The sequence below is a fragment of the Phyllopteryx taeniolatus genome, chromosome 11 (assembly GCF_024500385.1).
Source record: "Phyllopteryx taeniolatus isolate TA_2022b chromosome 11, UOR_Ptae_1.2, whole genome shotgun sequence".
Lineage (NCBI taxonomy): Eukaryota > Metazoa > Chordata > Actinopteri > Syngnathiformes > Syngnathidae > Phyllopteryx > Phyllopteryx taeniolatus.
Window position 1 is genome coordinate 3048043 of NC_084512.1, and position 17045 is coordinate 3065087.

The window sequence follows — 17045 nt, forward strand, 5'->3', positions numbered from 1 at the left end:
TAAACACCATGGGAATGACCGGCCCTCATACCACTCAAGAAGGAAACCGGTTCTCTGTTCCAGAAATGAATGTGCTTTGGTCCGAAATGTGCATATCAACCCAAGAACAAAAGCAAAAGACCTGAAGATGCTGGCTGAAGCTGTTAAGAGTGTATGATTATCCACAGTGAATCAGAGTCAGAATCAGAATCATCTTTATTTGCCAAGTATGTCCAAAACACACAAGGAATTTGTCTCCGGTAGTTGGAGCCGCTCTAGTACAACAGACAGTCAATTTACAGAACACTTTGGAGACATAAAGACATTGACAAAAAACAACAACAAACAACAATTGTGCAAAAAGATGCAGAGTCCTCTAGCACTTAGAGCAGTTCGAATGGCTAATATCGCAATAGTCCGGTGTAATGACCATTGTGCAAAGGGCACTGAGACTTCAAGGAGTGTATGCGGTTTAAAGTGACGAGTAGTGCGATAATCTGGGACAATGGTTGTGCAAATGTTACAGATACTCCTCAATCAGTGTGCAAATGGAGCAGATGCTACTCTGGCATGAGTGGCCACTATATGCAAAACGAGTACTAGACCGACATGGGCTGAAAGGTGACTCTGTCAGGAAGAAGCCGTAACTCCAAAAGAATCAAGTCAGATTACAATTTGTAAATCCACACAGGGGCAATGCCTTAAATTTTGGAGACATGTCCTGTGGTCTGACGAAAGTAAAATTGAATTGTTTGGCCATGGTGAGCATCGTTACGTTTGGCGAAGAAAGGAGGAGGCCTCCAAGCCTGAAAACACCATCCCAGCTGTGAAATACGGGTGTGTCATATTATGTTTTGCCCAAGTAGGGACTGGGGTACTTAAAAAAAAAAAAAAAAAAAAAAAAAAAAAAGGATTGCATCAGGAGGAAATAACATTATGGGGAAATACTGAAGCAAGATCTCAAGACATCAGCCAGAAAGTTAAAGCTTAGGTGCAAATAGGTCTTTCATATGGACAATAACCCAAAGCAAAACACCAAACTGGTTACAAAGTGGCTCAAGGATAACAAAGTCAATGTTTTGGAGTGGCCATCGCGAAGCCTTGATTTCAATCTTTTGAAAATGTATGGGTGGCCTTGAAAAGGTATGTGCGGGCAAGGTGGCCTACAAACTTAGCTCAGTTACACCAGTTCTATCAGAGGAGTGGGCCAAAATTCCTGGCAACTATTGTTAGAGGTTTGTGGAAGGATATCCAAATTGTTTGACCCAAGTCATACAATTTATAGGCAATGGTACCAATTACTAATGCAATGTATGTTATTAACATCTGACTTTGTCATGAAAAATTGTCAGAAAAATCCTCTCATCCTGGCATTTAGCAAATAGAAATAATTTAGGTAATTGTAATTGACCTAAAACAGGACAAGTTTAGTCTGGTTTCATGTGAGACAGTGAAGAAAAAAAAAAAGCATGTGTGTCTTTTAGGGATGTCCCGATCCAATCACGTGATTGAAAATCGGGGTTGATCACATGATTATAAACTGATTGAGATTGGGTAAAAAGATTCGTTTTATTCATTTTCTGACATTTTAAATGTCACAAAGAGACAAAATAATCCAAATGTACAAAGACACAGTAATGGCTTCATTTTGTATTACACAATGTAACTTTTCTGGGTTTATTAAAATTTTTTTTTTTTAGTACGTGTATAAGCATCTGTGAAAGAGACACGCTCCGTGTGTTTGTGTGTGTGCGTGCACGTGATTAATTCTATTGGCCCGTTGCACCACACCAACCGCCCACACTAGGCCCAAGTTGAAAGACACTGTATTTCTAAATCAGTCTGCATAGCCTAATATGCAGTGGGTACGGAAAGTATTCAGACCCCCTTAAATTTTTTACTTTTTTATATTGCAGCCATTTTCCTAAAATAATTTAAGTAAATTTTTTCCACATCAATGTACACACAGCACCCCATATTGACAGAAAAAAACCGGAATTGTTGAAATTTTTAGAGATTTATTAAAAAAGAAAAACTGAAATATCACACAGGCTTAAGTATTCAGACCCTTTGCTCAGTATTGAGTAGAAGCACCCTTTTGAGCTAATATGAGTCTTTTTGGGAATGATGCAACAAGTTTTTCACACCTGGATTTCAGGATCCTCTGCCATTCCTCGCAGATCCTATCCAGTTCTGTCAGGTTGGATGGTGAACCTAGGTGGGCAGCCATTTTCAGGTCGTTCCAGAGATGCTCAATTGGGTTTAAGTCAGTTCAAAAACAGTCACGGAATTGTTCTGAAGCCACTCCTTCGGTATTTTAGCTGTGTGGTTTGGGTCATTGTCTTGTTAGAAGGTGAACCTTCGGCCCAGTCTGAGGTTCTGAGTACTCTGGAGAAGGTTTTCATCCAGGATATCCCTGTACTTGGCCGCATTCATCTTTTCTTCGATTGCAACCAGTCTCCCTGTCGCTGCAACTGAAAAACACACCCACAGCATGATGCTGCCACCACCATGCTTCACTGATGGGACTCTATTGGACAAGTGATGAGCAGTGCCTGGTTTTCTCCACACATGCCACTTAGAATTAAGGCCAACAATTTCTATCTTGGTCTCATCAGACCAGCGAATCTTATTTCTCACCATCTTGGAGTCCTTCAGGTGTTTTTTTTTGTTAAGCAAACTCCATGCGGGCTTTCATGTGTCTTGCACTGAGGAGATGCTTCCGTCGGGCCACTCTGCCATAAAGCCCCGACTGGTGGAGGTCTACAGTGATGGTTGACTTTCTAGAACTTTCTCCCATCTCCCGACTGCATCTCTGGAGCTCAGCCACAGTGATCTGTGGGTTGTTCTTTACCTCTCTCACCAAGGCGCTGCTCCCCCGATTCCTCAATTTGACCGGACGGCCAGCTCTAGGAACGTCTTCCATTTCAGGATTATGGAGGCCACTGTGCTCTTAGGAACCTTAAGTGCAGCCGAACCTTTTTTGTAACCTTGGCCAGATCTGTGCCTTGCCACAATTCTGTCTCTGAGCCCTTCAGGCAGTTCCTTTGATCTCATAGTTCTCATTTGACATGCACTGTGAGCTGTGAGGTCTTATACAAGTGTGTGGCTTTCCTAATCAAGTCCAATCAGTATAATCGAACACAGCTGGACTCCAATGAAGGTGTAGAACCATTTTAAGGATGATCAGAAGAAATGGACAGCACCCGAGTTAAATATGAGTGTCACAGCAAAGGGTCAGAATACTTGTGATATTTCAGTTTTTCTTTAATAAATCAGCAAAAATTTCAACAATTGTTTTTTTCTGTCAATATGGGGTGCTGTGTAAATTAATGAGGAGAAAAATGAACTTAAAATTATTTTAACAAAAGGCTGCAATATAACAAAGAGTGAAAAATTTCAGGGGGTCTGAAAACTTTCCGTACCCACTGTAAATCCATCTCGCTGAACGTCGTCGTCAATGAGTCGAGAGAACGTCAGGGAGCTTAGCAATTGTGACACATTTAAACGACTTAACTTTAAATAGAAGCTTCACAATTATTTTGTGACAAGCAAGCTTGTGGTCATAAATCAATAGTGTCGTTTGTGGATGAGGAGAGCCACGCACGTGCTGTATCCCACCAACTCTGTAGCTGCATGGACGGTCATTATAGCCTTAAGACTCGGTAAACTAATAAATAACAATGTAAATGTTTACCATGAGCTCAGAGTGACCCCCCCACTCTATGTTAAAGCTTATATGATTCAACCAAATTGGTGGTCTTTGCATCCCCAGGAAGTATAATGGCGAAATGCACCATGAGAAATATTTAGTTAGCATCCTGCACATCTGTAATTTGCTTAATGTTAACACTCTAATAGCATAAATGTCATGTCTATATTTCCTGGATTTGCCAACATTATGTCAAAAACGCACTCCTATTTTTTTTATTTATTGTAAGTTGTCTGAGTTGAGCCAATACACATTTTGGGTAGTTCAATATGTGTACTGTATATGTATATACATGTACGTGTCCACCAACGGGTTCGGGGATTGCCGCCACGACAGGCACCGACCACCTTACGGCCACAGCTCCGGTCGGCCGCCTCAGCAATGGCGGCGCGGAACATGGTCCACTCTGACTCGATGTCCCCCGCCTCCCCCGGAACATGAGCAAAGTTCTGTCGGAGGTGGGAGTTGAAACTCCTTCTGACAGGGGATTCCGCCAGACGTTCCCAGCAGACCCTCACAATACGTTTGGGCCTGACACGTCGGACCGGCATCTTCCTCCACCATCGGAGCCAACTCACCACCAAGTGGTGATCAGTTGACAGCTCCGCCCCTCTCTTCACCCGAGTGTCCAAGGCATGCGGCCGCAAGTCCGATGACACGACCACAAAGTCGGTCATCGAACTGCGACCTAGGGTGTCCTGGTGCCAAGTGCATGTGTGGACACCCTTATGCTTGAACATGGTTTTCATGATGGACAATCCGTGATGAGCACAGAAGTCCAATAACAGAACACCGCTCGGGTTCTGATCGGGGGGGCCGTTCCTCCCAATCACGCCCTTTCAGGTCTCACTGTCATTGCCCACGTGAGCATTGAAGTCCCTCAGCAGAACGATGGAGTCCCCAGCGGGAGCGCTCTCCAGCACCCCCTCCAAGGACTCCAAAAAGGGTGGGTACTCTGAACTGCTGTTTGGTGCATAGGCACAAACAACAGTCAGGACCTGTCCCCCCACCCGAAGGCGGAGGGAGGCTGCCCTCTCGTGAACCCCAACGTACAGGCGCCGAGCCGGGGAGCAATAAGTGTACCCACACCTGCTCGGCGCCTCTCACCGTGGGCAACTCCAGAGTGGAAGAGAGTCCAACCCCTCTCGAGAGGACTGGTACCAGAGCCCAAGCTGTGCGTGGAGGAGAGTCCGACTATATCTAGTTGGAACTTCTCGACCTCACACACCAGCTCGGGCTCCTTCCCTGCCAGAGAGGTGACATTCCACGTCCCGAGAGCCAGCTTCTGTAGCCGGGGATCGGATCGCCAAGGTCCCCGCCTTCGGCCACCGCCCAGCTCGCACTGCACCCGACTCCTATGGCCCCTCCCACAGGTGGTAAGCCCATGGAAGAACTAGTTGCATGCATTTCTCTGGTGTCCTTTTGGCCCATTCCTCCACATAAGCAGTCTTCAAATCTTGAAGGTTCCGTGGGCTTCTTTTATGGGCCTTTTTTTTTTTTTTCCCGAGCGATGGGGTCTTGCGTGGTGAGCGTGCATACAGGCCATGGCGGCGGAGTACATTACTCACTGTTTTCCTTGTGACAACAATACCTGCAAATTCCAGGTCTTTTTGAAGCGCTCCATAGGTGTTGCTTGGCTCTTGAATAACTCTTCAGATTTTTCTTTGCACTCTGTCAGAAATATTGCGAGGAGCACCTGATTGAGGCAAATTTATGGTGGTATGATTGGCTTTCCACTTGCGTATTATGGCGTCAACTGTGCCCACTGGAACATTCAGAAGCTTAAATATGCGCCTGTAACCAATGCCATCATCATGTTTTGCAACAATTACTTTGCAATGGTCTTGAGACTGCTCATTGCCCTTACCCATCATGAGATGTGACTTGACTCACACCTTGTCAATGAGACCTTTTTGTGGGCCATCAACTCGGACTGAACCAGCTGATATTAATTTGCTCTGACAAAGGGCTGCATTGCTGTTTGATTTTTTGATAGATTTTAGGTGTTCTCTTGGCTTTCCATGCCTTTTTGCACCTCCCTTTCTTCACGTGTTCAATACTTTTTCCCTGTGTCATTTCACATTTTTGCACACAATTTAATATCTGAGCTTATTTGTTCTACTTTCTTTGAATATCTGGATTACTTGTTTTTCTTAGCAGCTTGTGAAATTTTCAGGTCAATAGGATCTTTGGAAGTATATTTAGTGAGAAAAATGGTGATGTTAAATACTTATTTCAGCCGCTGTGTATACATACACATACAGTTTGTACGTATATTAGCTTAAATTTGGATCCACGCTCTTTTAAAAATGTATGCATTGTCGAGGTATCGGATTGGGACTTGGTATCGGCAAATCCTTAAAATCAAAGACTCGGACTCTGGTGCAAAAAAATGTGATCAGGACATCCCTAGTGTCTTTTTATATAGTCTGTGTAAACTTGTGGTTTCAACTGTATATTTGGCCCACTTTTTAGGGTTCTCTTTCCACTTGTCAGCTGTCTGAGCCTCTTTTGTGGTTCATTCTGCGAGTGTTGGATACTAGTGAGGCTCTCAAAGCCTTCCATGACATGGGTAGGTAGAACCACAGATCCACAGCCATACTGACTGAACTTTGTTTATTATGTCTACCTTCTAATCATCAATCCATGTTAGTTCTCAACATGCAGGGTCATAACACTTCCTTGTCCCTAACCAGGTGGCGTACAGTTGATTTGTAACAACATGGTGACTAGCACAAGGGCCATAGTGAACACTGCACGCAGTATGGTGTCCACCATTATGAAGTTTTTAGATTCAGGTCCAGGAAAGGCATCAGACGGCAACCTCAAATCCCGAGTGATGACGTCAGAGCCTGACAACGCAGAGGGACTCCACAACTTTGCCCCGTTAGGTGCTTCAATACAGTTCCACAATGACATCTGGGACTGTACAACATGAAATCAATTTGAAGTGATCTGTCTTTTCTCAGGTACAATTACATCCAGTAGCCCAACAGCGCAGCCGGCAGAAGTCCTGCTTCAAGCTACGCCGCCTCACCGCCGAGCTCGTTCTGCAGCCTGGTCCTACATCTTCCTTCCAGAAGAGGCTTGGTGTGACCTCACCATTCATCTCCCTGCTGCTGTGCTGCTAAAGGAGCTACACATTCAGCCACATCTTGCTTCTTTAGCTAGTAAGTCATGCCCTGCTCAATAATACAACCCCAATTCCAATGAAGTTGGGACGATGTGTTAAACTGTTTGTTGTGTTAAAAAAGTTGGGACAGGTGGCAAAAAAGACTGAGAAAGTTGAGGAATGCTCATCAAACACCTGTTTCAAAAAGATGAACAGGCTAATTGGGAACAGGTGTGTGCCATGATCGGGTATAAAAGGAGCTTCCCTGAATTGCTCAGTCATTCACAACCAATTGCAAAGAATTTAGCGATTTCATCATCTACGGTCCATATTATCATCAAAAGGTTCAGAGAATCTGGAGAAATCACTGCATGTAAGCAAGGCCGAAAACCAACATTGAATGCCCGTGACCTTCGATCCCTCAGGCGGCACTGCATCAAAAACCGACATCAGTGTGTAAATAAAGGATATCACCACATGGGCTCAGGAACACTTCAGAAAACTAATGTCAGTAAATACAGTTCAAGGCTACATTCGTAACTGCAACTTGAAACTCTACAATGCAAAGCAAAAACCATTTATCAAAAACACCCAGAAACTCCGCCGGCTTCTCAGGGCGCATTATGTGGCGCATTATGAAGCGTAAAATACGACAACGGAGACCCCGGACTGTTGAGCTGCTGAAGCGGTACATCAAGCAAGAATGGGAAAGAATTCCACCTACAAAGTTTATACAATTAGTGTCCTCAGTTCCCATATGTTTATTGAATTTTGTTAAAAGAAAAGGTGATGTAACAGTGGTAAACATGACCCTGTCCCAGCTTTTTTGGAACGTATTGCAGCCATAAAAGTTAATGATTATTTGCTAAAAACAATCACGTTTATCAGTTTGAACATTAAATATCTTGTCTTTATAGTGTATTCAATCAAATATAGGTTGAACATGATTTCCAAATCATTGTATTCTGTTTTTATTTGTTTAACACAATGTCCCAACTTCATTGAAATTGGGGTTGTACAATATACTACAAACAGTTTCTGTATTTTCTCAAAATTATTCAAATCTCATTACAATTACAGTAATTAGCAATGAACCGATAAAACAAAAACAATTGAAATAGTTTAGCACAGCAATTATTACAAAAAAATCCATATTGGTTGGGCCTTAATTTTGAGTGTAACTATGTAAAGATGGAAAATGTTCTGCACTTAAGTTTTTAAGCAGCAAAAGCTAAGAATTTATTTAGCTGTTCTATTTTTTATCCTCACCAATTAGCATGCCCATCCTCCGTCTCCGTGGAGATCAGTGCTGATGGGGTAAACATGCTGCCACTCTCCACGCCAGTTATCACTAGTGGCCTCACCTACATCAAGATCCAGCTGGTGAAGGCTGAGGTTGCGTCAGCTGTATGTCTAAGGTTGCACCGGCCTCGTGATGCCAGCACCCTTGGTCTGTCTCAGATCAAACTCTTGGGTCTGACAGCATTTGGTAACACCTCCTCTGCAACAGTCAACAACCCTTTCTTACCCTCTGAGGACCAGGTCTCTAAAACGAGGTACCGAATACATTAGCATCAACTGGCAGTTCTATTTTTGTCACATGTACCTGATGGTAACCTTTGTCTTCTTTCTATACAGTATTGGTTGGCTGCGTCTTCTTCACCATTGCCTGACGCATGTCAGTGACCTGGAGGCCATGATGGCCAGTGCAGCAGCACCTACAGCTAATCTTTTGCAGACTTGTGCTGCACTGCTCATGTCACCTTACTGTGGTATGCACTCACCTAATATTGAAGCGGTGTTGGTCAAGATTGGCCTGCAGTCTACCCGCATTGGTCTTAAACTCATCGACATTCTGTTGAGAAACTGCGCTGCTTCCGGCACCGATCCGACCAGTGAGTGAACAGTTTTTTTTCTTTTCGTGCTCATATATGATACTCAGCTTTAGGGGTGAGCATTTCATGACATTTCTAGTACCTTTTACTAATTTAAATAAAATGTATTTCTTTTTTAATTAAAAAAAACTGTTGTTTTTCTTTCTTTCTAGATTTGAACAGTCCTCTGTTATTTGGTCGACTAAATGGGCTCTCCTCAGACTCAACTATAGACATTCTATACCAGTTGGGTACTACACAGGACTCAGGAACCAAGGACAGGTACTTGAAACACATGGCTTGTTTTAAATTAGGCTGTCCTTACTGTCTGATTTTGTTGTTCAGCTTTATTGTTAGAATGATGGATGAGAAACTGTTTTCTATCAAGGTGAGCTTCTAGAGAGGCTTTTAAACTGATCGTAAAAAGTGTCTGTTTATCCTTGTCATCCTTTACTGTCGCAGTGCGCCGTTTGTTGCATTTTAAGGCAGTTTGACCAATATCACTTGAAGGACAATGGAATGGATATTTTAATATTGTCCTGACTCATCATAGTGTGCTCTGAACTTTATCGTTCCAGAATCCAGGCTCTCCTCCAGTGGGTTCATGACTCTTCAAGGGTCGCAGCTCTAAAAATTCCCATGGGCTACTCGAGCAACAGTAGTGGCTCCTCTTCGTTGAGGGAGTATGGGCTCCTCATGCCCTCACCATCCCACCTCCACTGTGTAGCAGCCATTTTATGGCACAGCTACGAGCTGCCTGTTGATTACGACCTCCCGACACTCCTCAACCAAGAGCTATTTGAGTCAGTTTTTTTTTTTCACCAATATTGTTAAAATGATGCATATGTATAGTGACTAACACGATCTATTTGTGAGAACAATTTCTTATTTTTCTTTTCAACACATTTTTTTTCCATAAAATGTTCATTTATTTTTGACACAAAGAACCTTCCTGAACAACTTTAAGATTTAATGGTTTGTAACAAAATGTAAGAGATTTGTTTTCTCTTTAATCTGATGTTTTTTTTTACAGATTATACGTCCAGTATAACATTCCATAGTCTCTATATGTATGCAAATATCTATTGACAGTCTATTTTCTATGCACATTGCCAATTGTCTTTCTCAACTAGATGCTTATTCAATTCCACACATTTCCATCATTATCTAATTATATTTTTTTACTATTGTAATCCATATTTTGGAGTTTGCTCTTTTCATGCATATTAAAATCACCTCATAGATTTCATATTTAGAACATACTGCAACATGATCAAAATGATGGACCATCTTTAACAGCTGTAGTTGCATGTGACTCTGTATGTCGACATTGAAAGTCTAGCCCTGTAAATAGTAACATCATTAGGTGTTGTGACTGTGGTGCTTTTATTTTCCCTTAGACTCCTGTACAATTGGTCCATGTCTTTGCCTTGCGACATTGTGCTAAAGAAGGCTGTGGACAGCCTCCTGTGTTCCATGTGTCACATCCATCCAAGCTACTTCTCGTTGCTCATGTCATGGATGGGTATTGTATCAACGCCCAGCGCCAGTCACTGTCAAGCCCAGCAGCGCCAACTGGCCATGACTGATGATGGCAAAAAGCAGCATAACGCTAACACCACCACCACCACAGGACTTACAGATGACTCAAAGCATGCAAGACCTCCAGTGACTTTATCAGAGTCCCAGCTAACCACACTAGCAGCTGCCTCACAGTCTCCAGGAGCAATAGAGCAGCTGCTTGACTCGGGATTGCCTTCACTGCTTGTTCGCAGCCTTGCCCAATTCTGTGTCTGTCTACTCGCCAGTGCTGACCTGCCCCTGCCTGCTGCTCTGGCTGACAGGCGACATTACCAGTACCAGTCATGCTCCACATCTACAAACAGTCGTCCGCCTCTTGCCGCAGAGTTAGCTGCTCCAGTGCTGCGCTTCCTCACAGAAGTAGGGAACAGCCACGCCATGAAGGACTGGTTAGGTGGACCAGAGGTCAACCCTCTTTGGACGGCACTGCTCTTCCTACTGTGCCACTCCAGTGCAAGTGCCAACACAGGTTGTCTATCCATGGGCCAGGCCTCTTCTGGAGGTCCCTCCCCATCCCAGCCACACCCCTCAGGCTCACGTTTTTCCCTGGCATCTTCTTGCCAATCAGGAGGGCTCACCACCCAGCAGAGAACAGCTTTGGAGAATGCCACAGTGGCTTTCTTTCTGCAGTGCATCTCCTGCCACCCTAACAACCAGCGGCTCATGGCACAGGTAGGTTTTTGCGTTCCCCTTGATCATAGGCGGAACTAACGGCATGCCTAACTTGCACAGTGCTTATTTTCAACATTGCTGTATCTGTTTTTTGCTGGAGGTTCTTTGTGAGCTCTTCCAATCAGCACCTCAGCGAGGCAATGTGCCTATCTCTGGAAACATCTCTGGCTTCATACGAAGGCTGTTCCTGCAACTTATGTTGGAGGATGAGAAAGTCACCGTCTTCCTACAGTCCCCATGCCCGGTGGGTAGCTGGTTGTTCTTCAACATTTCTTAAGTCTTTCATAAGCTCTGTGTAGATAATGATTGAATTATATAAGAAACCTTTTTTTCTCGCCACAAAACAATTGGACTGCAAAGGAATTGACCCCATTCAACTATGTGTGTAGAGATGTCTTGTTAAATCAAAATTGTCTTTGGGGTCGTTGTCCGATTAAGACATATGAAGGACCTTTTTATTTATACATTTTCATAATCTGACAAACCCCAAAGCCAGAATCTGATAGCTACAATTTTCACAACTTTCTTAAAATTATTCCCACTCCTTCTCAACGGACCAAAATTTTCCAACAACTTTCAACCTTAATTAATATAAGGCTCAAGTTACTTTTAAATCAGACATTGTCACTACTTTCCCTGTCACTACTGTTCACCACGTACAGTCATATTCATCTCTGACCACATAGCGAGGAAACGGTATGCAATGCTGGCCACCCTTATTAGGTGGGCTGGCATATTCTATTTTTACCCAATCTGATCTTAAATTGTTAATTGTTGTCACAAAAGCTGTTTAATATTAAATTTTTCCAGTGCTAGCAATATATATATATATATATATATATATTTCTTTTTTAAATTAACAAAATCCGACCATTTTCCCTCCTAGTTGTAGCAGTTGCCGTTATGATTTGATTGTATTAAATTTTGCACGCTAAAAGAGGGAATTGCAACTCACGAGGTCATCTGTACAGTTAAAATTTACCAAGCCACGTTGTTGCTGTTGAGATTGATTTTACCACAAGGACATTGGAATTTGGGATTCTACACTAAAGCCCAATACATCAATGATTTTAAGGTTGGCTGACATAAGCAAAGCAAATTTATTGATATAGCTCAATGTATCTCAATGTGCTTTACATGATTAAAAGCATTTAAAAAGAAAGGGAAAAAAACCGCTTATAAACATTTTGAAACAAAAATAATAAAATAAAAATACAATTAAAACAGCATACAGTGCAAGAAATATCATTTAAAAGTGGAAATGCTCAAGAAAGCATGGGAAAAAATAAGTTTTTAACCTCGACTTAAAAACATGCACACTTGGGGCTGACGTCACTTCTGTTGGCAACTTATTCCATTTGTGTTCCACTATTTGACCTGAGTCTGTCGATCTCAGAGCCCTACTGGGTTTATATTCCATTAGCATTTCATTCATGTATTCAGGACCTAAATTGTTTAGTGATTTATAGAACAGTAGCAGAACTTTAACATCTATTCTAAAACTGACTGGAAGCCAGTGTAAAGACTTTAGAATTAGAGTAATATGCTCGGACCTCTTTGTTCTGGTCAGAACCCGAGATGGAGCATTCTGAATGAGCTACAGCTGTTTAATGCTCTTTTTTTGGGGGGAGTCCAGTCAGAAGACCATTACAAAAGTCAAGTCTACTTGAGATAAAAACATGGATGAGCTTCTCCTGGTCTGCTCGACACATGCAAGCCTTCACTCTGGATATGTTATTCAGATGGGAGAAGGCAGTTTTAGTAATTGATTTGATATGACTGTTGAAAGTCAGGTCGGAATGTTATCAGAACACCAAGGTTTCGGACTTGGTCTTTGGTTTTTAAAGAGAGTGACTCCAGGTATTTACTAACAGCAATCCTCTTTTCTTTATTGCCGAAAACAATTATCTCAGTTTTGTTGTGGTTTAATTGAAGAAAATCTTGGCTCAACCAGATATTTATGTTTTAGACAGTGACACAACACCTCAATTGAACTGTAGTCATCTGGAGACACTGCTAGATATAACTGTGTGTCATCTGCATAGCTATGATAGTCAAAATTTAAGAATTTGACCCAAGGGTAGCATATACAGGCTGAACAGGAGGGGTCCAAGAACTGACCCTTGAGGGACCCCATTGGTCATTGCCATTCAATGAGATTGAACACTTCCAATGGTTAAAAAATAACTCCTTTCCTCCAGGTAGGGCCTGAACCATTTAAGGACTGTTCCATTTAGTCCTACCCCTGTTTCCAACCAGTTCAGCAGTATATTATGATCTACCGTATCAAAAGCCGCAATGAGGTCCAACAAGACCCGAATTGACACCTTTCCCGAGTCAATTTTCAACCTTATATCATTTAGCACTTTGATAAGAGCAGATTCTGTACTGTGATGAGTTCGGAACCCTGATTGAAATTTGTCAAAAAGTCCATTTTAAGTTCAAGAAATTGCTGAGTTGGTTAAAAAGAATTTTCTCAACAAAGTTGGCTATGAAAGGGATATTTGAGATGGGTCTATAGCTTGCTAACATGGAACCGTCCAGCGTTCTATTTTTTATCAGAGGCTTAATGGCAGCTACTTTAAGAGCTTTATGAAACTCGCCTGACTGAAGTGAGCAATTATTATTATTATTTGCTGCAAATCAGCTAGCACAGACTTCGCAATATCTTTGAAAAGTCAGATGGCATTGAGTCAAGACAGCTCGTTGGTGGTTTCAGCTGCTGAACCGTTTTCTCTACAGTTTTTATGGTCAGCTGTATCAAATTCTGACATGATTATAGAGTTTTTCCTGGGTGGCTTCAGATGTAGTATCATTTTGCTGATTTGTGATGGATTGTACTTTTTGACTAAAATAACAGGCAAATTCATTCCATTTATCTGCTGTTAGGAGTTCTGGAACTATCTGATTGGGGGGGTGAACTTGTCCACCACAGCAAACAGAGTGCGAGTATTGTTGAAGTTCTTACTGATGATTTGAGAAAAGCTTTGCTGTCTAGCCCTGACTAACTCTTGGTTAAAATTACAAAGACTTTGTCTGTAGAGGTCATTTGTAGTTTAGTTTTTCTCCACTTAGGTTCTGCTTTCCTCCACTTTGATTTAGAGGTCTTTACCATCATTGTGCTCCTCCACGGTGTTCTATGTCACCTCAAGATGGTCTTCGTTTTAATAGGAGCGACAGCATTCATGACATTTGAGATTTTACTGGTGAAATTATCCAAACGTTCATCGACTGTCTCAGCATTCCTAGTTTGTGGCACAACAGTGGTCTCCATAAACTTAGTGGCGGTACTCTCATTTATGTATCTTTTCTTAATAGACATAGATGTCTGAACTTTTGGAAGAATCTGTAATTCAAAGAATACACAAAAATGGTCAGAAATAGCCATATCCTTAATGTCAATTGATAGAATTTCAACATCCTTAGAGATGACCAGGTCTAAGATGTGACCTTGAGTGTGGGTTGGACTCTTAATATGTTGAGAGAGGTCAAATGTGTCCCGTATAGCAGAGTTCTTTAGAATTATTTTTTTTTCCATGTTATTGTCAACACGAATGTTAAAGTCTCCCGTTGTGACAAAATAGTTGTAGTCAGTACAAATAACGGACAGCAGTTCTGAAAAGTCCTCCATACATTTTCTATTGTACAACCCCAATTCCAATGAAGTTGGGACGTTATGTTAAACATAAATAAAAACAGAATACATCCATTTTCTGCCGCTTATCCGAGGTCGGGTCCCGTGGGCAGTAGCTTTAGCAGTAGCTTCCCTCTCCCCAGCCACTTCATCCATCTCTTCCGGGGGGATCCCGAGGCGTTCCCAGGCCAGCCGAAGGATGTAGTCTCTCCAGCGTGTCCTGGGTCGTCCCCGGGGTCTCCTCCCGGTGGGACATGCCCGGAACACCTCACCAGGGAGGGGTCCAGGAGGCATCCGAATCAGATGCGCCAGCCGCCTTATCTGGCTCCTCTCGATGTGGAGGAGCAGCGGCTCTACTCGGAGATCCTCCCGGATGACCGAGCTATTCATCCCATCTCTAAGGGAGAGCCCGGACAGCCTGCGGAGGAAACTCATTTCCGCTTGTATCCTGGATCTTGTTCTTTCGGTCACGACCCACAGCTCGTGACCATAGGTGAGGGTCAGAACGTAGATCGACCGGTAATTCGAGATCTTCGCCTTTCGGCTTAGCTCCTTCTTTACCACAACGGATCGATACAAAGTCCGCATCACTGCAGACGCTGCACCGATCCGCCTGTCAATCTCCCGTTCCATTCTTCCCTCACTCATGAACAAGACCCCAAGATACTTGAACTCCTCCACTTGGGGCATGATCTCATCCCTGACCTGGAGAGGGCATGCCACCCTTTTCTGACTAAGGACCATGGTCTCAGATTTGGAGGTGCTGATTCTCATCCCAGCCGCTTCACACTCAGCTGTGAACTACTCCAGTGAGAATTGGAGGTCACGGATTGATGAAGCCAACAGAACCACATCATCTCCAAAAAGCAGAGATGCAATACTGAGGTCACCAAACCGGACCCCCTGTACGCCTCGGCTGCGGCGAGAAATTCTGTCCATAAAAGTTATGAACAGGATCGGTGACAAAGGGCAGCCTTAGCGGAGTCCAACCCTCACCGGAAACGAGTCCGACTTCCTGCCGGATATGTGGACCAAACTCTGACTTCGGTCGTACAGGGACCGAACAGCCCATATCAGGGGGTAGTAGAGCTGGTCCACTGTTCCACGGCCAGGACGAAAACCACACTGCTCCTGCTGAATTTGAGATTCAACTTCCCGACGGACCCTCCTCTCCAGCACCCCTGAATAGACCTTACGAGGGAGGCTGAGGAGTGTGATCCCCCTGTAGTTGGAACACACCTGGCACCGAGGACCTTTTTAACTGTTGCTGCTAAACTCACTAATACAATGTCCTGTGTCACAACTTGGTTGCAGGAGTGCTGTCTACAGCTAAACATTTCTAAAACTGTAGGCATGTATTTCACTAAAACAAATAGAGTATCACCTGACCCCGACATACTTGTTAATGGAGAAAAAATGCAAATTGTCAGCCAATACAAATATCTTGGGTTAATAATAGATTCACAGCTTTCCTTTAAAGCCCATATTGACAAATTGTGTAAAAATATCAAATTAAACCTCGCAAATTTTCGTGCAATTCGGAATGAAATGTCAACTGAAGCTGCAAATATTTACCTGCATTCGATGATTCTTAGTCACTTTAACTATTGCATAACCAGTTGGTCCCAGGCTGGTCAGAATGCAAAAAAACCATTGGAAGTTTTGTACAAACAAGTAATTAAAGTGATGGATAAAAAACCAAGGCACTATCATCACTGTGCAATTTAAAAAAAATACAGTCTTTTAAACTGGGACCGTCTTCACATATTTGCAGATTTAAATTTGATTTATAAAGTACTGCATGATTTGGCCCCAGCTCCTCTGGCTGAGTTCATCAGCCAAAGAAACAGCTCTGAGCGTGTCACTCGAGGCTCTGTCAGAGGTGACTGTCTCATTCCTCTGCGCAGGAGCACTTTCAGTAAGTCAGCCTGGTCAGTGAGGAGCGCTGGTGAGTGGAACTCAGTACCTAAGGAGGTTAAACTGCTTACAACATACAAGGCCTTCACAAAAAAACTGAAAATGTGGCTAGTTAACACCTATAGCTGCCAACACTAAAAGACAAGTATGTTATGTTGTCTTTTTGTTATGATCAAAAAAATTATGGTTTTATTCTCTCTTAATAGTATAGTTTGATTATGTATCCTGTATTATATTGTCTTGTAGATGTATTTTACTGCTTTTTTACATCATGGCCAGGGGACTACAGATGAAAACTAGCCTTCTGGCTAATTCTGGCTTTTTTAACCATGTGTACTTCATGTGTTTTATGAAATTGCATTGTCCCCTTTCAAAAAAATAAACTAAAAAAACCACCTCGGTGACCTCAACCCCAGAGATAGGAGACCCCGCCTCAGAGAACCCAGACTCTGCTCCCTCGTGGGAAGGCGTGTCGGTGGAATTGAGGAGGTCTTCGAAGTATTCTCCCCACCGGCTCACAACGTCCCGAGTTGAGGTCAGCAGCGCCCCATCACCACTATACAC

General features: G+C 42.9%; 1 protein-coding gene across 7 annotated transcripts in view; it reads left to right on the forward strand.

Annotated features, from left to right (window-relative positions):
* Positions 1 to 17045, forward strand: part of birc6 (baculoviral IAP repeat containing 6) — a 195138-nt gene that overhangs the window by 92753 nt on the left and 85340 nt on the right. For all 7 annotated transcript variants that reach the window (XM_061789583.1, XM_061789579.1, XM_061789581.1 and 4 more), the window contains 9 exons: positions 6167 to 6263; positions 6388 to 6582; positions 6661 to 6861; positions 8080 to 8359; positions 8442 to 8698; positions 8851 to 8959; positions 9256 to 9480; positions 10078 to 10930; positions 11031 to 11174. In XM_061789583.1, the coding sequence (XP_061645567.1) occupies positions 6167 to 6263; positions 6388 to 6582; positions 6661 to 6861; positions 8080 to 8359; positions 8442 to 8698; positions 8851 to 8959; positions 9256 to 9480; positions 10078 to 10930; positions 11031 to 11174 (2361 nt within the window). The remainder of the gene's footprint in view (positions 1 to 6166; positions 6264 to 6387; positions 6583 to 6660; positions 6862 to 8079; positions 8360 to 8441; positions 8699 to 8850; positions 8960 to 9255; positions 9481 to 10077; positions 10931 to 11030; positions 11175 to 17045) is intronic.